Raw genomic sequence first — 23,482 nt, 5'->3', positions numbered from 1 at the left:
ACAGCATATGTTGATGTGAAACATAGCAAAACCAAAGTTACTCATGTATCAAGCAGAACCAGAGCAACTTTGGCGTCCGTTTGCAGGCCTTCCCGCTTAGGTCTCTTTCAATATTAGGTAGCTTTTCCAATATTAATGCAGGTCCTAGTTCTTGCCTTATAACAATTATTTTTCCAGTTATATTCCTCTGACCTATTCCTTTTTGGTAATATCTCAACCATCTTTCAACAGTCTTTCTACAAATGTCCCGCTTGCTCACTCTCTCTCCTCCCCCATCATTGGACACGCCCTCTACTGCTGATAGGCTCACTCTCTCCTCCCCATCATGAGTCCCTACTGCTGATTGGCTGACTCTCTCCTCCCCCATCGTGTGTATACGCCCCCCCTACTGCTGATAGGCTCACTCTCTCCTCCCCATCATGAGTCCCTACTGCTGATTGGCTCACTCTCTCCTCCCCCATCGTGTGTACACACCCCCTACTGCTGATAGGCTACAATATTGTTTTGGTACTCGGTCCAAGCCACTGGTTTTTCTCCTATTATTTACACAGCCAGGTCTGTGTACCAACACAATATTTTTTCAGCACACACACAGAACAGACATCTAGCAAAAAAAATTTGTGTTGAGTGTTGATTTCAGTTTTTACAGCACCTCTCAGAAATCGCTTACTGCACCTTTAATGTGATCTCATAAGATTGCATGTTTAAAATGAGTAAAATGTTGTTTCAAATATTTTTAGATGCATACTGCAGGACAGTGATATCACTGAATAGCATGTTATCTACTCAAATATTGAATGATCTTCTTTTAACCTGAATTTGCCAGTTTATTGCTTTGTCTCTCAGCCCTAAATAGCCATGCCTATTTTCCTCTAGCTCGAATGAACAAGACTACCCCTCCTGCCAGATCGTTTCCCATCGTAAGCCAGTTTTCCAGGTTGAGCACCGAGCCTCGTCCTCGCCACACCGCCCCTCTGTACGAGAGTGAGGAACTGTAGACACGCACCGGACTCGTGCAGATGGGCATCTGGAGACATTATGCAGGATATTTCTCTGTAAATGACCCAGTTAGTGTAGTTGCTCCTTCAATCAGTCAAATTCACTTTAGCCAGTGCCTCTGATGCTTTCCCAAGGAATGATTGGAAAAAGTTTACTATTCCAGTGGAATCAATAGCCTCATCCCAACACATGACTTTACTGCTACACTAGTTGTTTGCCTGGTTCGAAAAATGGATGATGACCAGTTTCATGTAAAGCTACATATTTATGAACCCCCTATAAAAGGAAACATGTATCTTATTATTTTTGTTTGTTTCAGTTTTACATAAATTAGAATAATGCCTTGATTTCTTTATCATCTGTAATGTGTGTTGATGTAATGTTTCTCAGCCGTGGAAGCTGAATATAGTATGTGTGCAGCGTCGTCACTGATACACTCTGACCTACACTATGATGTTATATGTTTTGAAAAGGAAATTTTTGCTACTAGAACAAAGGATATGGTCAAATATATTGATTAAAGTCCAGAACACAGATATGATTTGTGTTATACATGTGACATGATCATTTGAGTAAACTTCTTTGTGAGAAAACTATAAATGTATCTCTGAGGTGTTTTTTTTTTATGACTATTACGTCAAAAAACTGCAACAATGATGAGATAATACAATACAAAAACAGCATAATCAACTGAACTACTGTCATTGAGGAGGATCTAGCACACTTATGGGCAGTTGTTCAGGTTAGACTGTGTGTAGATGCAAGTTGAAGAAGTTAGAAAGGCTCTTTTCCAACAGATTTATTACAGAAACATTCTATAAACAAATTATGAAAAAGCCAAGACAAAAATATTCAGTTAATCATAAGCACTTGGATATACACTCATTCATCACATGATTTCTGATCCTTTTCAATACAAATACAGTATCTGTCGTACACAGGACTCAGTGTGAAGTTCCCTTTTATAGCTAAACTTTGATAAAAAGGAAATACTGTTGTGACAATAAAAAGTTCTACACAGGGAAAACTACACAGTTACAATGTGCATGAAGAAAAACAATTCGAATTGGCTTTCACACATTCATCACAATGCAGTTAAGTACTATAGATATGGCAAGGAATGGACATCTTCATAGCTAAAGACCCAAGTCAGGTCCATTCTTCATCAGATCTCCACATCACTTTCTTTATCATTATCATGGTCACCATCATAAAATTCATTCGCAGCTTCAGGCCTGTGAGGAAACAGACGTAGAGGGTCAGGATAGTCAATATGCAGTCAAGCAGCTGACAGTTGGCAAAATTAAGGGACCAATGCAAAATAAGAGGTTTCTTTGGATTTACTATCTATATCTATGCGTTTGAGTAAAATATTTTTTTAAAGTTTTATTTTAATCACTACTGACAACATTTCTTCCAAATTTCAAGTAAAAATATTGTCATTTAGAGCATTTATTTGCAGAAAATCAAATAATGCAAAGAAAACAAGTTTATATTCATGTTTAAACAACACAATACTAATGGTTTAACTTAGGAAGAGTTCAGAAATCAATATTTGGTGGAATAACCCTGATGTGTCTTGGCATGTTCTCCACCAGTCGGTCACATGCAGTTGGGCGACTTTATGCCCGATTCTAGCCTTCCTGAAGAAGCACCAGAACATCACCAATCCTCCACCAAACTACACAGTGTGTGTGAGAGACTGTGGGCTGTGGGACTCTCCAGGTCTCCGTCTAACCATTAGAGAACCAGGGGCCTGATGTGGAAACGTTGTGTACACACAAAAAGGGCATTGGAATTTGCGTTTGCACTTTTCCACGCACATATCGGGATTTATATTAAAAAAATAGACAAGGCGTAAATATGTGCGCACCGTACGGACACTCTAGACTGCGTGCACACACTTTCACTGGAGTGAGTGAAGTACTGAAGTAAACATGATGATCCATTTCCACATTTAGATTAAATATGCCATTCTCATTAATGGAGTTAAGCACTGAAATCACATGAAATCATCTTGAAGGTACAATATTTTTTATATTCATTTAAATAGAAATATTTGTAGTGGATGCGATGCTTTTGAACACTTTTCCTGTGGCATGCTGTGTTATAATGTTTTAACTACAGCGAGGATTGCTTGGCGCATGATAGGCTTAATTCCGTCTTTAAATTGTATTCTAATTAGCCGAAATATTTTCACGCGAATAATGATCAATGATGCGCACTCGACTCCTCTAGGAAGACGGCTTAGCAACATAGCCTAGACGGTATAATGACAGACACCGAAGGACTCGCTCAGTGACAGAACGGTCCATTGGTACAACTTCTAGACAGTTGCCTAATTATAACCCCTTTGTGGTCTTCCCAATATTATGTAAAATACCACGTGTTTGAAGGAAACGGTAAGATATGCACATTATATATTTTTTTATGTTTTGTCAGTGATGTGCTGAGTAAGAAAATAATTTACAATGCAAAAATATCTTCCTCCCATCCATCTTTTTCCATTAAAAATATATATAAACATTCTAAAATATGTGTTTACCTTAAGGGCAAAATTGCATAAATTTGATTTGTGTAAAGCAAAAAGTACAAAAATAGTAAAAATAAATAAAATAAAATACTATTTGGCCAGTGGAAAAGATTGGGAATAATTCTTCTCTGAAATGTATTTTATACAATATTTATTTATTCTAAAACAAGGCAAGAGTATATCCTCCTGAATGATTTATATACAGCATAGTCTGTATCTCATATTTTTCTAATGTCTTGTGTTAAACTTGTGGATGGGAATATGCATGGCAATAATATGCAGATGATGTTATGCATATTAAAACTAGGCTTTGTAATCTCCATATATGGTTTCGGGGTGGAGATGCTTTTATCCTCCGCTGACAGGGTTTTATAGAGGGAATTTTGCGCAGGTTCTGCCGCTCACATGGTTTAATAAATCTGAAAACTTCTGTGCGTACGCACACTTTTAGGATGAAAACTACAGAAAGTTTTATACACCCCAGGTGTAGGGCAAAGCTGAAACCTGAATCAGGAAGATCTGTCTTTATGAAGGACGCGTGACTCAAGTCAAGTCAAGTCACCTTCATTTTTATAGCTCTTTTAACAATATAGATTGTTTCAAAGCAGTTTTACAGTGATAATAGGAAATTACCGTAACAGAGATTGTTTAGGCTTTACAGCAGCTCTAGGATAAAGTTATTGTTCAGCTAAAGTTAGTTTTGATTGATTGATTCACTTCCGTGAAAAAAAATTCTTCCTTCTGCTCTGACAATGTTCCCCAACTGGAAGGATTGTTTTTTCCCGCAAGACAAAGCTCCAATCCACAGCCAGGACAATCGAGCTGAGGATGGAGGAGCACCAGATCGAGACCCTGTCATGGCCAACACAATCTCCAGACCTGAAGCACTGAACACCTCAGGAACGCGATCAAGAGCTTCACCAGCCATTAAATAAAGACAAACTGTGTGATGTTTTTCACCAGGAGTGGCATAAAGTAAATGTGCCTAACAGCATGTGACCGACTGATGGAGAACATGCCAACACATGAAAGCTGGGATTGGAAATCAGGGTTATTCCACCAAATATTGATTTAAACTTGCTTTCTTTGCATTATTTAAGGTCTAAAAACGGTCATTTTCTGCAAATTAATGATCAAAATGACAATATTTTGATCTAAAAGAGTATAAGTTTGGGGTCAATTATTATTATTATTTTGATTTAAAAAAAAAAAACAGACTTTAACATTGTTCCCAAAAAATCTATTTCAAACAAGTACATTTATTTCAAATAAAAATCATATTTTAAAATAAATAATCTTTATGATGTAACTTTCTATTCATCAAAGAATCCTGAAAAAAGGAAATAATAGTTTCAAAAACAATTAACAGCATAGCCGTTTTCAACATTAATAATAATCAGAAATGCTTCTGATTGAATGATTTCTGAAGGATCATGTGACACTAAAGATTAGAGTAATGACAGGATTAATGCCATCACAGGATAAACTACTAAATATATTACAATAGAAAATAGTTATTTTCAGTTAAATTGTAATAATAATAATATTTCACAATATGACTGTTCTTACTGTACTTTTGTTCAAATAAATGCAGCCTTGGTGAGCAGAAGACTTCAGAAGAATAGTGTTAGTCTGATAATCACCTAGAGAAGTTCTCTTCTGATCCTCTCTCATCGGGATCCGCCTCATCCGGCCGCTCATAACTCAGCAAATCAGAGGGAACGTCATGGATCTGAACACTTGGTGCATGATTCAACATCTTCAAGTTCTCGAACACAGTTTGACGAATCTGCTCCAAATACTGCAAAAAGAGGTAATAAAGTACTGGTTAGTGGCCACAGCGCTGAAGACGGTCTCCTGAACACCAATGAAACATTCACCTGAGGTTTCAAACAAATACTCCAACCTTTAGAAGTATTTCTGCATATGAAATCAGAAACAAACCCCATCTGGGTGAGCTTGCCCTTGAAAATATTCAAATGCCAGATTTATGTAAAAAACCTAAAGTTAAACTTGCAAAAATGCTTCTGTTATGCATTACTATCATTTAATACAAAAATTAAAATTTTAATTAAAAAAAAATTGAGAACAGTTTAGTATTTGGTTTGGTTTTTTGCTTTATTGACGGCAGTACAGTCTCTTCCAAAGATCATCTTGTGCTGCATCTGAATCCAAAACATTTTTAATAGATCTTTCATTATTATTGGTTTTACATTATGATCCTCAACTTGTTTATTTCCAGGTTATAAAGAGTCTGAGACCTTCGGACCCTACTGTATATGTCAAGACAAATGTAAATGTAAAGACATGTTTGTAGACACATACAAATGAGGAAAATAATGCATACTTGTCTAGAGTTTTGATTTTCTATCCTTGTGCTGACATCTGGATGAAGTGTGAAGTCTGGAGCAAAATATTCAAAGTATTCTGTGCAGAGGACAAATATAGAGATGAGAAGATATTTTACAAACATCAACAAACAAAAGTAATAAGGGGCAGTTTTAAAGCAGTGCGGCGTAACCTAGATCAGGGGTTCTCAAAGCAGGGTGCGTTTTTTATCATCTGAAACGTGATGCGACTTATATATTCCACAGTGATTAATTTAATGCGTTTAATGTAGGAAAACGTAGACACTTAAAGGTTTTTACAGATGTAATTCTCAAGTCTGCGAGGCAAGTATACGCGGAGTTTCGGTTCATTTTTGTGACACGCTCCTTTAAACAGTCCAAGGAGACCAAGAGCCTGAAACGGCAGAAAGTGCATCCTTTTGTTTTCTTTATTTTACAAAAGCAAAATGTTCTGTTAGTTTGAATGTACATATTTTTAAATGTACAAAATGGATACTTTACTGTAAAACTGTAATACTTTACAGTTTTGAATGATGAATGATTTTGAATTACTCTCTGTATGCTCATAAACACGTTTTCTGCTGCTATATGTAAAACATTTTTTTTTTAAATAAATAAATAAAAATCATCAACTATTCATCATCAAACTAAAAATCCAGTCAGCCAAAGAGAAACATTTATTTGGCTAAATTTGTCAGCGTGACAAACCACCTTACCGTCGCACTGGTGTTATTCAAACATATTTTTCGCACATGTGAAGGTTGCCGTTTTATTTGGATATTGGAACATGAGTGAAGTACAAAGCATTATTTATAGGGCTGAGTAAAAGATAATGATTTCTCCATTTTAATCGATTCTTATTTTTATGAACAAATATCGATTCTTAAAAAAATCCCAAGAATCGATTATTCTATCCTGTTTTCAGTTGATGAATGAAGCGCACCTCCCACCCAAAAAAGTGCAAAAAACGTTGTGTTTTTACACTTCTGATATGAAACAAAGTCTCAGATTTCAAATTAAGTCCATTTTATTACGAAATTCAAAAAATAAACCGTTTTGGCGCTGTTTAATGTGCCGTGACAGATCGCTGTAGCGCCTCGGTTCAAGAGAAGCGTCTCCTCCACTTTAACACCAGTTACAGCAACAAGTAAACATTAATGAACATCAGAAGGTATGTTAAAAGATACAGTACAACTTATCGAAATCCATATGTCTCATGTAAGCTCAACCAGTGTTTCAAATGCGGAAAGACCGCATGTCACATAACGTCACTTTACCTCAGAAAAACCATATTCAGTGACCATAAACTCGTTAGTCAGCTGGAAAAAATTAATTCTCGAGGAGCATTTTGCTAAATATATGCACCATATTACATATTAAAAATTATAATGAATGTTCTTCAATAATGCATGTTTGAATAAATCCATACATTTTTTATGACAGCCATCATTTAAATGTTTTTATTTCAAAAAACTAATTGGAGTAGAAATATAATTATGTAATTGTAAAGCTAGTATTATTAATTATTATTATAAAAACTTCCTTGAGTGTATGAAGTGTTTGTATACAAATCAGTTCATTTTAACCTTCAATATTACAGTAATGTTGTCCCAACTGACTCCCATGTTTAGTTCACAGCATTATAGAGATTGTTTTCCCTTGAGAAAATTTATATATAATAACCTATATATAAATATATCCAAAATAACCGATCTCGGATCGCAAGCTTGTGAATCGATATCGAATTGAATCGTGAAATTTGTCTCAATACCCAGCCCTTATTATTGCCATGATAAATAATAGTTTAGCCTCCAAATACATGTGAATATGGAAACATTTGTATTTGTGCTGAATGAGAGAGGAGTCCAATGCCAGTTTCAGTTTAAATAAATTAGTTTAGGCTAAATTTAATGAATAAAATAACCTTAATGAATGCCACTATAATTTATGTTTATTTTATAAAATAAACATGAGAGGGAATAAAATACTTGTATAAAATAATGTTTGTAAACAAGTTTTATTTACCGGTATTTTACATTATTTTTGATGTTTCAACGTTTTTTTCCCCAACAACTTAAGTTTGACCTGGTGTTTCTGTATTATTAAAACGTCCATATTTACAAATGGAGGCCTTTTGCGTCAATAAAACAAGCATATTGTTTCCATAACTCCCACCCACATTAACTTATAATTATGAACTCTGTAATAAAAAAAAAACATTGAGGGATCCCGGGCCCCAAAAAGTTTGCGAACCCCTGACCTAGAGGACACTAATTCACACAACCACTAGATAATATGTAACAGAAGAACAGAAACATGGAATAATTCTGTCTTACCACTATATGGTAGTTCATCACTTATGGACTCGTCAACTAGCAAGGATGTTTCAAATGTCCTAAAAATGAAAGCTATGATGCATTAATGAAAATATCAGAAGATAACAGTCAGTCAGCAAAGATATCATATACTCAAGAGATTAAAGGGGTCATATTTTTTTATTTGAAAAACCTTTATGTACTATGAAAACTAAAAAGCAAACAAAACAAACAAAAAAAAAACACAAAAAAAGAGCAAACGTTTCAGTTGCGTTAAAATTAAAAACAGCCCAGAGAGCAAACGTGTCATCTCATGGCGTTCTTCAGAGAAATCTAAGGCTGAAACGTTTGCTCTCTGGGCGGTTTTTAAAACACTTTTTATCACATGCAATAAGTGAAATAAAAGGTAAATTTTTTACATATATTTAATGGTTAAAATTGAGGGGGACATTTTTTTATTTCATAGAGAGTAGCAGTAGCAGTATTGGTATCGGCGATGCCTTCTTTCATAAAAACATGCCATTAAACACATATTAAAAATATAGGCTACTGTTGTTTCTACATTAATTTGGAGATTAAATGTGAAATTATTACAATATGAAAATATATCAAAAACGTTAATATTAGGTATGATTAATCGTGAGTAATTACAGAAAATCTGCAATTAATTAGTTGATTTTTCTTTTATCGATTGACAGCACAAATTAAGAGATTTAAATATTGGTTGGTTTTGTTCTAAGCGAGAGAAAGCGATTATCAAAGTGTTGATAAAAACAAGACCGTTGTCTGAGGTGAGAAGTCTGATGCTCGGACACACGTGTTAAAAAGTAATTCAGGGATTTAGATAATGGTCGGTTTTGTTGTAAGCGAGAGAAAACAATTCTCAGAAAAGATCAATGAAGATACAGTTCAGTTGTCTTAAGTGAAACATAGCTGGTTGTCAGAGTCTGATGAGAGTTTAACGTTTTCAACTTTTAAGTCATTTAAGCAACGATATTGCGAAATATAGCGTATGGCTTTCATTTTAATTAGCATCATCTCTGGTTCCATGCAGAATTACTATAGTGTGACGTTGTTCCTTACTGTGATTGAAAATTACTTATATCATGGTAAAGATTTTGCTTAAAAATTACTAATTTTCTAATTACGAAATCTTCTAAATTGCTAGTTTTGCCCTCCTCTAGTAGTTTAAAGAGGGAGAGAGTCAAGACTTTAATATGAGCAAACTAGAGGTAACATTGGAAAGTGATGCAAAGTAATCAAATGTATATGCCAATGGCAATGAATTTTTACTTTGGTTATTCAGACTTTTCAATCATGCTATTATTAAACAGGAAGTTCAGAATGTTATTGGACTTGACAGCAAACCCAGTGTGTGTTTGTTTGTTTGTTCTTAATGCCATGCCAGCTTCTGTGGCTATTTTCATGGCGAGAAACAATTATGGTAAAACTCTATCAGGTGTGTACAATTTATTTTTACATTTTAAAGACGCAGCAGCAAAAAGACTTTGGTGAAAATATGAGAGAGAGAGAGAGAGAGAGAGAGAGAGAGAGAGTATAATATGACCCCTTTAAAATGAACTGATTTATACTAAATGTAGATGAAATAATAAAATAATGAACGCACCAACATCTAGCAACGTTTCGCACCGTGTAGCCTCCTCCACCCAGCACAAGCAGCGGGATTTTGAAGCCCTTCACAAACTCCACACATTCTCTACAAATACAAACGTTTTAAATGAGATTATCAAGGAGTTTTATGTTCAAGCTTTCAAATATGTGTGTAGTTTGATGTGAGGGTATGGAGTCTCTTACCCATGGCCTCGTATGCTGAGATTGAAGCATCCTAATCGATCACATCCCAAAGAATCCGCTCCACACTGCAGACGAGACGAGAGAGAGAGATGAGCAACCAATACAACAGCACAATATTAAGACTGACAGAGATCGTGCTCTCACCTGAAGAACGATACAGGTCGGCTGATAGAAGTCCACCACCTGCTTGATGACTGGCTGAAACAGCTGTCTATAGCCTGAGAATACAAAAGAAATAAATCTTGCTCTATGTTTGCACGAAATCAATATTAGGTAGCCGTTTTACCCACAAACTAGTGTGTTTTCACACATACAGCTGCTTTTTCTTTACTTCCTGCCCAAAACACAGTTTCTTTATTCAGTCTGAGAATGTGGTTGAATATATGATATTTTTGTCCATATATGAGCCAGTGAAACAGCAGTCTTTGGCTCTGCTATTACAACTGCATGATCTGAGTCTTTTTCAGACCTGTACGTTTAATTGTATAAAGACCCAAATGTGAATATTAGACCATAAATCAACTCACTCTGGTCATCAATGCCGTCTCTCAGCGGGACATTGAGGCAGTAGTAGCGACCGCTCTCAGCTCCCACCTCATACATGTCACCTGTACACACACAACAACAAAAACAGTGTATTATTAGTACAGTGTTTCAATCGCAGTCCCTGTGTTTGTGAAGATTAAGCTGTTTACATGAATTCATCTTTCCATATGTGTGATTAACAGCTAAAACCAGGGCTCTGAATCGGTTCAAGATACGAAGACAAAAACCGGAGAAGAGCGAAATTAAGGAACATAAACAAAAACAATCAAGTTTAATCAATCTGAACAGAAATGCTTCTTTGAAATTACCATTAACCGGTTATATATAACAACATTATTTTATCGTTCAATTTAATATTTTAATTTGGCAGTCAACCAATCATGAATTCAAATAGTACGGCCTATGCAAATGTGACGTATATGACCTGCGAGTGAAAAGTCATCATAGATAAGTCGCTGGATTTAGCTTTTGGATCTCAGGAGTTTTTCCCGACGATATGTCACCAACCGTTGAAGCAATTGCATTAAAAGTGAAAATAAATGGCAGATTATATCCAGCATGGTTTGCTTTGAAACCAGCCAAAATTGCAGGTTAGTGTAGAACCGCTGGTATTAAGGAAATAAATACATAAAAATAATAAACAAATTAGTATTATGACTTTATGTATACTCAGACACTTGCGTGTGTCATTATATTAACATTTTAACATTCCAGCTCTTCTATAAAGTATAGGCAAAACATTATTATTATTGTTTTTTATCACCGGGTATTTATTCTACTCAAAGCGTTTTGGATTTCAATTAGGAATTCAATGACAGAAATGTTAAAATACTGATTCTGCTCGGAGAGAACCGATTGACCGACAATGTGCACGACGACACTGTAAAGATGACTTACCAGTTCCTGGGAAAAAGTAGTTGCCATATTTGTGGAATGATACAGTCATGACCCTGTCTGTGAGATAAAATGCTTCCTGTACACCGTCACCATGATGAATATCAATGTCAATGTAGAGCACACGTGGATGATACCTATCAGAGACAGAAACAGTAAAGATATGTAGAGATGAGCTGTAGACCACGTGTTCATGCTTTACTCCATATTAACTGTTTCATGAAGCATTTAGCTAATTCTATCATTACGGATGCAGTTTTTACAAGGTCATATTAAAGGCGTGTCATTTCCACACCACTATCATCACCAAAAATAATTGCAATAAGTTTCAGGCACTAACACTGGTCAAACAAACAGGCACTTCAACCTCAAACTCATGTCATTGGTTGAGCCGATGTTATTATGTCTGCCCTATTCGCTACAAAACAAACAGGTTGCAGTTTCGTTTGATACTCCGAGTAGTGCAGAAATTACACTTCATTTTTATTCGCTACAAAACAATTGAGAAACTACAAGGGATATCTGTATTTTAATGAATTTATTTGCCACACCTGCAAGACTATTTAAGCTCATTTAAAAAAAACCTAAAGAGAGATTATAAGTTCGCCTTATACTTTCATAAATAGTCTCAGAATCAATTTGAATGCTGCATTTTAGAATAAGAATTAATCGCGGGTGTAAGTGAACAGCAAAAATAATCAAATTAAAATGCAAAACATCAGGAGTATCTCGTTATTTGGTGTGATGTCACTTCCTGCCCATCTCTCACTTACTTCAGGAGTTCAAGAATACTGATGACAATGTCATTCACGTAGCAAAATCCAGACGCCTGAAAATAAAATCATGTAAAATCATTTATACGCACATGATGTTCTTCCAAACTGCAGGTAATTGTATGTTTTTCCCTCTTCATCTTTGAATGAAAGATGTGAAGAGAAATCAGATGCTTACCTCAAACTTTTTTGCATGATGTAAACCTCCAGCCCAGTTTATGGCAATGTCACATATCTATACAGTGAACAACTGAATTAGTCTTCATCAAAAACAATGCAGGAATTCAAAGAGTTCAGGATCTGTACTAATCTGAACCATGAACCATGTTTTCTTTTCTTTCTTTTTTTTTTTTGTTACTTTTTTTTTATTTAAAAATCAATTTATTGACTCTTTTTATTGACATATTTTAGATTTCAAATAAAGGGTATTTGCAGGGTTTTTAAATCAATGCAAAAGTCTTAATTTTATCTTTAATATTTTCACACAAAAAATGGTTTTAAGCCAGTTATTTATTTATTTTGATGTAGTGTGTCAGAAGGAAAACTCCATTTACAAACATTCCAGGTAAAAAAAAAGAAGAAAAAGGATGATTTCCAATGTACAATTCATGTGTAAGCGCAACATTTCTGACCTTGTGGTTTAACTGAGTTGCTCCTTGCAAGGAAGCTCCGGTGTATCTCGAACAAAACTCAAACAGGCCTGGAAAGACAGGACTAAGAACAACAACAAAAAAAGGACAAATTATTAGAAAAGTCTTATTTAATTCAACATTTAAAAGAAGACGTATATATTAAACCAAGCAGAGTTGCTACTTACTTTCACATTCATTCAAATACATTTGGTTTGTAACCTAAAACTTTTACATCTTAAGCCAAAATTTCTATAAAGACTTCAACAATGAAATGATTTTAAAATAGTTCATTTTAAAGGCATATACACATGGGAAAACTCACCAGTCATCTCCTACGTTGAAGGCGTTGAGACTCTTGGTGAAGCCCTGCATGTTGTTTGGACTGACCTTCTGCAGGAAGTCGATGTAATCTTCCGAGTGGAACCGGCACATGTCATGCTGGGATGCCTTGTATGGTTTGAAAACCTGTACAGAGAGAGAGCTTTGCTCATGAGCTTCGAATGTGAACCGCTTCTTGTCAGAGAAATGTGATTGGATTAAACAAGTGCTGAACAGACTGATCATACCATCATCTTCTTGTAGAGTCCATAATGCAGGACAAGACTGTGTGTGAGGGACAGTCGGTGAGGCTTCATTGGGTGTCCTGCACCTGGAGCAAAAAAACACAAAAAACAGAGATGAGAATAATAAAAAAGTGCTTTCTGTAGTTCACCTTATGTTCTGAATATCACATTCATTCACAATGGTGTTGCCTAGCTGGGGTTTCTATTAGGATGCTTTCACTTTGTACTTAAACTCATCTTTTTTGGTGTCCTTTACATGAAAATAAATAACTGTTAACCTATTACATGACAGTAAAGTGTCTACTTCGATGTTTCAAATAACTTTTGTTATAATAAAATCCCCAAATATGGGTGAAATAATGTACCAAACTGCAAAATTGTCATTTAGTGTAACGGTCCGAACTTTGATTTGACCATTACATCTTTAAATAAACAGACAAAATACCAAGTTAAAAAAATACAGTATTTGTTTTCTTTGCATGCTCAAACAAGTGTTGGCTGTGATTTATTAAAAGGACTACGTCTTATTGTTTTTCTTAAGTATTGAAATAACCAGGAGACTTTTGCCCCGAATACGCAGAGTTTGTTAGAGATTATTCAGAGTAACAGGATCAAGAAGCCATTTTGAAATCATATAAAAAAAAAACTGAGGTTACACTTTATTTTACAATGTAGTTACTGAATACTAAGCACTGAGTAATATTAATTAGTAACGTAGTTACATGTTACTACATGTATTTACTAGTAATAATAGTAAATTATGCATAATTACGAGTAACTAACCCGAACTCTATTATAGAGTTGTGGTTAGTTACTCGTAATTGTGCATTATTTACTATTATTAGTATAGTAAATACACGTAGTAACATGTAACTACGTCATCTTAAAATAAAGCGTTAACAAAACGGATCATTCGACAGTCTGTGACATCATCAATTCAGTGTAACAATAGTTTGTATAAAAATAAAAAAAGAAGAATTTAATGATACAGACTTAATACTAAAAACTTTGCAATAATGAAACAATGACAATACTAGTTTTGACCGGGACCAGATTTGATTTACTGTTGTCAAATTCTGTTATAAAGATCATACAGTTATTAATTATTACATTCCTCTTATAAACAATATATTAAATGTCCTACAAGACACTATAGGCTTAAAACAGGTTTTAACAATTAATCACAAATAGTATCACATACAATCTTTCTTACTTTATGTGAACAACTGCATTTCAACTTAATATTATTTTTCTAAAAGTCCACCATGACTATATTTATCAGTGACTGTGAACTAATGACGCGAAGATGTTTTGAATATTTGAAAACTTTTGAATATTGTCCGATCAAGATTATTTGAACAGGATCACCAGGTTTTTAATGTCAGCTTTAGTGTTGCAACGATAATAAGCGCGTGTTAATGACAATTATAATGCTGTATTAAATGAATGAAATGCACAATAAAAGCTTTATTTTCAGACTTTTGGTTCCTACTCTGTAGAGTGCACAAATGTGCAATAAATATATAGCGTGATTTTCTGGCATACCAGTTTAAGATCAAATCTATCAAGCGTCACTTATAAAAGTAAACAGTGAGCATTTGCAGTGTGTTCATTGATTAACGTTAGCCACATCTGCTAACAGACACAGATACATCTTACCATAGTGAAAATTCCCCACGTCTGGGTCGTAGAAATATGCCGTTCGGGTCGACATTTCGTCGCAGAGTCGAAATAAAAAGGGCGGTTTCTGGCACAATGTTTAATTTTTTATTATTATTTACTTTCTGCACCTAACTGTCGCCATCTTCATTACAGAACCGGAAGAACTCACTCAGTCTTCTTCGTGGCTCCTGCCGCTGCTGCTATGAGGAGATTATGGAGCACAGCGCCACCTGACAACTAGTAAAGGAAATACACATTTCAATTCGTTACAGTAGCACTAGCAGTAGCATAACAAATGACATTTTAAAACTGTGAATAATAAAAACAATTATAACAATTATTATTATTATCATTATTACTATTAATTAATATTGATCAAAGGGTGACGTTTTGGCTGGCTAGAATGGTCCAGTTGGTCCAGTATCGAAACGTCAGCCTGGCTTCCCAAACATCTGTCAGCTGAAGCCAACTCCTGTCCTGAGAGACTTTAAGTCAACATTTCTATAATTTAATAACATATGTTTATGGTTCTCTTGTGGAATGGTTATGCCATGCAGGTGCATAAATTTTTTAATAAAAAAAATAATAATTTGGTTATAGGCTAACGCTTCATTAGTTAATGTATTTACTAACATGAACTAATCGTGAGCAATACATTTGTTGCTGTATTTGTTAATCTTTGTTAACATTAGTTAATAATAAAAATACAGCTGTTCTGTTTGTTCATATTAGTTCACAGTGCAATAACAAATGTTAACTAATACAACTTTTGATTTTAATAATGTAATTTAGTAAATGTTGAAATTTACATAAACAAAGATTAATAAATGGCGTAGAAGAAATGTTAATTCTTGGTTCATGTTTACTAATGTTAACTAATGAAACCTTATTGCAAAGTGTTACCAATATTTGCACTTTATTATGATTTTATTAGATGTTTTATATATGTCTGCAAGATTTGGGAATATAAATGTCTCCACAATTATATTGTGACTGTTTTGTCATAAATTGCAGTTGCTATTTGAAATACATTTAATCAAATAGAGGCCACACTCTGATGCCAGTGGCAATGATAATGGAAATACTTTTTAAGGATTTTAACACTTGGGTTCAATCTTTACAAGAACCAAATAAAACCTCTTTCAGTGATCAAACTGATCAGACATTTTTTTTTTATATATAACTTGAATACATCTGGATGTGGGCATTTTCTGCCATTCTTCTCAGCAGATCCTCTGCGTCTCCGTCAGGTTGGATGCCGGGGGGCAGTGTTTCATAAAATATTGAAGCTTCCCGGGGCGCCTCCATTGATTAGCGGACCATCACCTGCTGTTAGCATTCTATTGACTCCCATTCAATTTGGCGTCACTTTGACAGCAAATAACTTTACATCTGAGGTGTTTAAAGACTCCATTTGTCCATTATTTATTTATAAAGAAACACGAAAATGTATAAAAGGCTCCATTACCTTGTAGCTTACATTATGGCCCCGTAGAAGCAATTTTTGTAAAAATAGGCTAACGATTGCGTCATAACCACACGACTCTCTGTCGCAGAGTAGAGAGATTAGGCTACCGTATGGACAGGAGGAGAAGCTCGCGGTCAATCGGGGGGACGTGGAGGCAAAGTGACAAAATAATTAATCAGAATACTTAGCAAAAGTTTCTCCTTCTCCTAGCTCATGGACACCTCCTACTCACACTCTCTGCAAGTTTCGGAAGGGAATGATTCAGATTTCTCTTGGCACAGCTATTAGTCAAGTCAAGTCAAGTCAAGTTTATTTGTATAGCGCTTTTCACAATACAGATTGTATCAAAGCAGCTTCACAGTATTAAATTAAAATAATACAACAAAGTTTGTTTCAAGAGGAATTTATTGATTGATAAAATTAAATTAAATATCCCCAAAATATCCCCAACTGAGCAAGCCAAAGGCAACAGTGGCAAGGAACCGAAAAACTTCATCAAGTGACCTAATGGTGTCCTAAAACTCCATCAGGTGACCTAATGGAGGAAAAAAAACCTTGGGAGAACCCAGGCTCAGTCGGGGGCCAGTTCTCCTCTGGCATTTATGAGCTAGAGGCCGGATTGTAGTTTGAACTGTAGGATTATATGAATGCCTGGCTGAAGAGATGCGACTTTAATCTAGTTTTAAACTGGGAGAGCGAGTCTGAGCAACGAACAGTATCAGGAAGACTATTCCAGAGTTTTGGAGCCAAATGTGAGAATGCTCTCCCTCCTTTGGTGGTTCTGGATATTCTAGGTATGACCAAAAGCCTTGAATTTAGTGATCTTAAAGAGCGCGATGGATTATAGGGTGATAAAAGATCCGTTAAATAGACTGGAGCTAAGCCGTTTAGGGCTTTATAGGTCAGTAGCAATACCTTGTAATTAATAGACTATTAACTAGAAGACAGACAGGTTGCTCACGTCACATCTACGTCGTCAAGCTCAGTTTGAGTCTGCGCAGTACGCTCAGCCATCAGGAAGTTAGTGCTTCTAATTGACTTCACTTGTCTCCGTTGAATCCAATGGGGTCGCTGTGTCCAGTTTATATACTGTCTATGGTTGGATGGGGGCCGTCAGTGGACAGACATTTTCAGCTTTCTCCTCTCCACCATCTTTCTCTCCTCTATCGATAGCCCTGATCCCAACTAACAAAAATAGGTTAAAAACATTTAGCTAATGTTCCCGTTAAGTTATGGAAACATTATCTCTGAATGTTCAAAACGTCCCTTTTTTAATGTTTCAAGGCCAATTCAAACTACACCCACAGAAGGCAACAGATACTTTTTGGTTTTGTTGAATCTGTGTGTTACCCCTACAGTATGTCTGCATTGTTCGGCTCTGGTTTTCGTTGATTGAACATGTTGAATCGCCCTTTGTCAGGTCGTGGAATGTCTGAGAAGTGACATACTGTAATCTGGTGACTGTCAGCGTTGGTGATGAGCTGTCTCTGGTTTCCTCCAGACATGAGGTTCATCAGACCAGAGAATCTTATTTATCACAGTCTGAGGGTCTTTTAGGTGCTTTTTCTTCAGATTTCCAGCAGGTGTTCGTGTGTCTTTACTGAGGAGAGGCTTGAGTCTGGCAACTCTGCCATAAACCTTAGATCTGTGAAGAAGTGATTTTATTATCATCACTTGTTGCCGTGAGTTTCTCCCATTTCCACTTATGATCTCTTGATGTCAACCACAGTGACAACCAGCTTTATGAAGGGCTGGTTCTTTCAAACTTCTTTTATTTAAGAATTAGAAAAAGGCCACTGTGCTCTTATAATGCTCTGGATAATATTCTGATTGTTCCCATCCAATCTGACTTCTGACCTGTAATGCTGCCTGAATCATAATCATACACTGTTCCTGCGTTGGCCAGATGAGAACTTTTTTGCATTATTTGCCTGTTACTTATCTCTGTAAAGCTGCTTTGAAACAATCTGTATTGTAAAAAGCGCTATATAAATAAATGTGTCTTGACTCTTAGGACCTTCCTGAGATCTATGCTTTAACACAATCCTGTTTCTAAGCTATGCTGGTTCTTTTGATCTCATTGTTTGGTTTTTGCTATGCATTTTCAGCTGACACTGTGTGTCTGTGCAAATCATGTCCAATTAATTGAATTCGTCACAGATTTACTCCAATCCTTTGTTAAATTTAAAGAGCCATAAAAAATAGCAAAGTTTTATTGTCAATAAATACCTGCATTTGGGTTCACTAGCATCTGTCTCTAAATCTGGTTTATTTCTGACAGGGACTTCATTCAGATGTATTCAAATTAGCCTTCTGGGAGGAGGCGTCCTGTCACAAATGTCACAAATACCATCATACATACGCACATACAGCGAGCGGATTTCGCCCAGCACACAATATTGTTTTGGATGTTCGGTAAATTCTGTTTTAGGACTGAAAATGAACAGACATTTACTTTCCTGTTCCAACCCCCTATTATTTGTCAAAAGGGCCATTTCTGTGGACGATACTCAGATTTATGTACCAGTGAGACAGTTAAATACAAATTCAATTATTGCTGTATCAGCTTGTCTACAGGACATTAAGGACTGGATGGCTGAATTTTTTTCTAAAGCTTAATGAAGATAAAACTGAAGTAATTGTGTTTGGCCCTGGCAGCGATGATGTGAAACAATCTTTGAAATCAACCCCTTTGTCAGGCTTTGTGAAATCCAATGTGAAAAATGTGGGCTTTATTTTTGATAGCAATTTAAAAATGGACAGTCAGATAAACTCAGTAGTGAGAACTAGTTTTTTTGTTGTTGTTGTTTTTTGCCTTTTAGTTAAGACCAAACCATTTGTATCAGTCGCAGATTTTGAGAAAGCACTTTAACAGCTCTGGTATTCACTCGTATGGACTATTGTAACTCCCTTATTTTATGGAATTGAGGCGAGATCTCTAGCCCACCTTCAGAAAGTCCAAAATGCTGCGGCTAGGATGATCAAGTCTGCAAAAAAGTATGACTCTGTTACACCACTTTTAATTTCCTTGTAACGTCTGCCTGTATGGTTTCGAATTATGTATAAGATTCTCATACTTGTTTTTAAGGATTTTCACAATCAGGCACCTATGTATATGTCCAATATATGGAGATATGGAGGGAGTAACTTCAGGTTTATGTTCTGTTTTCTTGGACTTTTAGTTTGCATAAACTTGTTTTCCTGTGTTCTGTTCCTGTTTCCCCACTTTGTTACCATGGTTACTGATTTAGTTGCACACCTTTTTATAGTTTTCTCCCTTGGTTGGTCAGTGTATTTATAGCCCTCAGTTTGTGTTCTCAGTTGTCTTTTCTTGTCTTTTGGTTAATGGTTGTTTCTCTCCTGCGTTTTATATTCTCATGTGAATGTATACTGCTGCATTTAGATACAAGTAAGCAAGCTAGAGAAGAAATGCAGGGTTTTTTTCGTGTATGTGTGTGTGTGTGTGTGTGTGTGTGTGTGTGTGTGTGTGTGTGTGTGTGTGTAATTGCATTGGTTTTAGTGTGTGGGGTGGTTAAAGGTGCTTTAAGCGATGTTGGGTGAAGTCACTTCTTCTTGGCGTTCAAAGTATTGTCAAACAAAACGAGGCTGGCTCGACCCTCCCTCCTCCTCACCCCGTCCCTTCCCCCTCCCTTCCGTGCTTCCTGAAACAGTCATGAACCATTTAGAAAAACCAAACTGGATTTACCCACCTGTCCAGCAAAAACACCTGAATTTCGGATTGGAAGCCCTTCTGCCGGCGGAGTTCTCGCCACCTTTTGAATGCTTTTCCGATGTAAATTCGGGACTTCGCACGTTCCTTCTCCTTTTCCCTCTTCTTTGTTATTTGTTCATCGGAACATCGTCTCTTTGGTCGTGTGTCGGCCATATCAAAATTCTAAAGAATATACATTTTTAACGTTAGTCGTTTGACGTTGTCTAGGACATCTCTCCTCTAGCTCATTCAGTAAACTTTGCAGGCAGGAGGGAGAGTAAACTTTTAGGGGAGAACTAGGGAGATGCAGTTCCAGTGGTAGTTCTGAAAGCCAGCATTAAATCCTTAAAGGGGACCTAAGATGTAATAGAAGTCTCTAGTGTACCAAGAATGTGTCTGTGAAATTTCAGCTCAAAATACCCCACGGATCATTTATTATAGCATGTCCAATTTGCCCCCATTTGTGTGTGTCCCTTCAAATCCAAATGAGCTGCTGCTCCCCGTCCCCTTTCCAGAAGAGGGTGGGGCCTTTACAGCTCGTGCTTCAGATTTTCCGGCAACAACAAAATGTCAAAATGTCATAATGTCAGCCAAAATGTCAGAAATTGCCAGTAGCAGAGTTGAGCCTTATATGTTCAAACCGGAGTCTGACAATAATGGAGAGACTCAGGAAGAAGTTACAACTTTAAGGCTGCACCTGGATGTTTCTGAACATGGCTGCCCTGACTATCTGGAAACTCCCGACGAATCCTCAGCACCACACAGGCTGGAATCACTACGCATATTTGCCATCCAAGGACACATCCACATACCCTACACAATATTAATGTATTTGTAAATAGTTATTATTGACTGTTATAAACTAACTTATAAGAAAACATGCAATGCTAGAATGTAAATTTATATTATATTTTATAAATAAACACAGAGTTTACTTACTGAATGTTGGTTCTGTCTTCACTGGTTTGACCGTGCATTGTCAAATTTTTGTGCAAGTTATTTTTACAACAACTACTTTACCTGCACAAAATTCCAAGAAATGGAAAGACCAAATTGTTTCAGGCAAAACATAGGATGACGCAGTGGAAAACCTCCAAGGACAAAGTCTGGTGATGTGGACTTAGTTTGGTGACTTACTTCATAATCTTCTTGTTTGCCAGAACTTTCTCCAGCTTGTAGAAAGCCTGAGTTCCTACAAATGGGATAATGTGTTTTGATTCTATGACTCACAAATAAAATGAACTATACTTGCAGTTGATTTACTATGAATGATAGTCCCTACATTTTGTTTACTCATGTTCAGAATTAGCTCAAACCTTTTCCAGATATCATACCGGCAGTTAGCCATTTGCTCCTTTCTCTGCTTTTCCTTTGAGCATGTAGACAAGCTGGAAAATGTGGGTCCTCATGTGTATGTTTGTCCTGGACATGGATTAGAATCGAGGTCCATTAAGCCATTCTTTCAGGACCAGTGATTGAAGATGCCGCAGTCCAATATATGTGGTTTTTAATGCTGCACATCCACTTCCATATTTTATTACAGTCTTTCAACTTGCAAATGTTCTCAGCCTGCTTCGTAATTCCTATAAATGTACATTCAGACAAGCATCATTACAGAGACAATATTTTGAGCAATGTCCAGAGATTGGAATTTAAAAAAAAAAAGTACTAAGCATGATAATTTGTACTGGCATAGTGGATATACTGTAGACTTCCATATTTTCAGTATTTTTAATTTTGCAAGAAGTGAAACAAAGAGGTTATTAAGTTTTATACAATGTGTCAGGTAACATACCTTCATATGTGCCAAACATAAAATTGGGTGATGTTGTGTTCCCTTAGGAATTTCTGGATTTGAGGATGATAGTCGGGACAATCCAGTCAAGAGTCACACCACGATTTTCCAACAGAGCAAGGCTCCTCTGTAAACCTTCTTTTTCCATTGGGTAGCTTCCTGCCACTTCATTACTCTGTCAAAGAAATGCAGTGCAACGAAACAGGTCCATCATGGTGGAACTGCCAAACTTGTAAGAGTGCCCTTTGAAAACAATACATAATGCATTTTACCCACTGTGCAGTTTGTTTTACTTATACTAATAATTTGTCTGTGCTCTGCTTTATAATCTGCGAAACCCCTCAGATCCATTTGATTTAGAACTATGCACCTGGTCAGTCAACCCTCATGTCACCTTGTAACGCTTTTCTTCTCACAAAAGGGCGGATAGCTTGCCTGAATGGTTGTGGTCAGGTGTAAGCAAAGACTCACGTAAGATGTAACTGATATTCCACAGTGGTGATTTATTGTCAGCGTCATCGTCGATCCCACACACACATGGGCAGTTTACAAAACACACCACTAACAACTGCGTTACTGAATATAAATAAAAGCAGGATAAGAGCAACAGAAATATAAAACGGGTTTGCATGCATATATGCAATGTTCACTGCTCGCACTCCTCATACCGATTGCCCACTCTGAGTGAGGGAGTAACAGAGTGCGTTCCACCTTAAAGGCACAGTACCTAATTCTACTTGTTACAGATTACCCCCCTGTCAAATAAAGGCTGACCCCAGCCGTACACAACCAAGGAGCATTACTGTTTCACTTAACAACCATACATACATGCCACAGTTGAAAAGCTGTTACAGGGTGAGAAAAACAAAAAATAATGCACAACCAGTACAGTCCCACAAATCTGCACTTAGGTTCAACAAAACAAAACAACTGTGTGCAATACCCACATATGGAATACATTCTTTTTTTTATTTTTTCAAAACATCAAACCTTGAACATTTGTCATAGACAACCAGTGATCATTTCAAGAGTTCATCTCTCTGCGTTTATGATATGTGTTAGTCCACCTGTCCAGTCAGAAGTAATTCTGGGGTTCTGTCTCGGTCTCAAGTTATAATGGTCAGTACCCTGGAACGGGTCATTTGTGTCAAATCTGTGAGTGTCAAAGTCACATCTCATGTCAGAGTACACTGTGTCTGCAAAAACACCACCGTCAAGTGTCTGTTCAGGTAAGCTTTCTGAGGAAACATCATTGGGGAGTTCGGTCAACCAGTCTCTAGCAACACTTAAGGCAGTATCATCAGATTCTCTAGCCCCGTTTTGCATAGAGGCACCTTCATCCCATGATTGTCCATTGCCACAATTATCAGAGAGTTTCTGTTTGGACAAAGCAGTATTCCATGAGTGAAAGGGCTGAGAGTTCACAA

At 36.4% G+C, this 23,482-nt stretch overlaps 2 protein-coding genes and 1 long non-coding RNA gene across 7 annotated transcripts in view; 1 reads left to right on the top strand and 2 right to left on the bottom strand.

The window, feature by feature from the left end:
* Positions 1-2,012, top strand: part of myot (myotilin) — a 59,689-nt gene extending 57,677 nt beyond the window's left edge. For all 5 annotated transcript variants that reach the window (XM_082178307.1, XM_082178306.1, XM_082178308.1 and 2 more), the window contains exon 17: positions 877-2,012. In XM_082178307.1, coding sequence (XP_082034433.1) covers positions 877-998 — 122 coding nt within the window. In that variant the 3' untranslated portion in view covers positions 999-2,012. The remainder of the gene's footprint in view (positions 1-876) is intronic.
* hdac3 (histone deacetylase 3) lies at positions 1,784-15,266 on the bottom strand. The gene is made up of 15 exons (XM_082178379.1): positions 15,078-15,266; positions 13,422-13,504; positions 13,178-13,320; positions 12,856-12,937; positions 12,402-12,458; positions 12,224-12,279; positions 11,454-11,587; positions 10,538-10,618; positions 10,155-10,228; positions 10,011-10,075; positions 9,823-9,912; positions 8,217-8,275; positions 5,880-5,959; positions 5,176-5,333; positions 1,784-2,234 (listed from the first exon to the last, which is right to left on the bottom strand). Exons 1-15 carry the CDS (start codon positions 15,130-15,132, stop codon positions 2,165-2,167), a joined length of 1,287 nt encoding a protein of 428 aa, XP_082034505.1. The 5' UTR covers positions 15,133-15,266; the 3' UTR covers positions 1,784-2,164.
* Positions 15,267-20,195: 4,929 nt separating this feature from the next.
* LOC309505146 lies at positions 20,196-22,826 on the bottom strand. The gene is made up of 4 exons (XR_014208326.1): positions 22,426-22,826; positions 22,056-22,230; positions 21,595-21,843; positions 20,196-21,452 (listed from the first exon to the last, which is right to left on the bottom strand). It is a non-coding gene; the product is annotated as an uncharacterized lncRNA (long non-coding RNA).
* Positions 22,827-23,482: the final 656 nt, after the last annotated feature.

Source organism: Leuciscus leuciscus, assembly GCF_965113295.1.
Source record: "Leuciscus leuciscus genome assembly, chromosome: 8".
Lineage (NCBI taxonomy): Eukaryota > Metazoa > Chordata > Actinopteri > Cypriniformes > Leuciscidae > Leuciscus > Leuciscus leuciscus.
This window is presented reverse-complemented; position numbering and strand designations above follow the sequence as displayed.

Coding starts and splice junctions, on each gene's coding strand:
- hdac3 (XM_082178379.1), bottom strand. CDS start 15,132: ATGTCGACCCGAACGGCATATTTCTACGACCCAGACGTGGGGAATTTT. Junction 12,280..12,401: donor ATCATGCAAAAAAGTTTGAG/GTAAGCATCTGA, acceptor TTTTATTTTCAG/GCGTCTGGATTTTGCTACGT. Junction 5,334..5,879: donor AAAATCAAAACTCTAGACAA/GTATGCATTATT, acceptor CTCTTTTTGCAG/TATTTGGAGCAGATTCGTCA.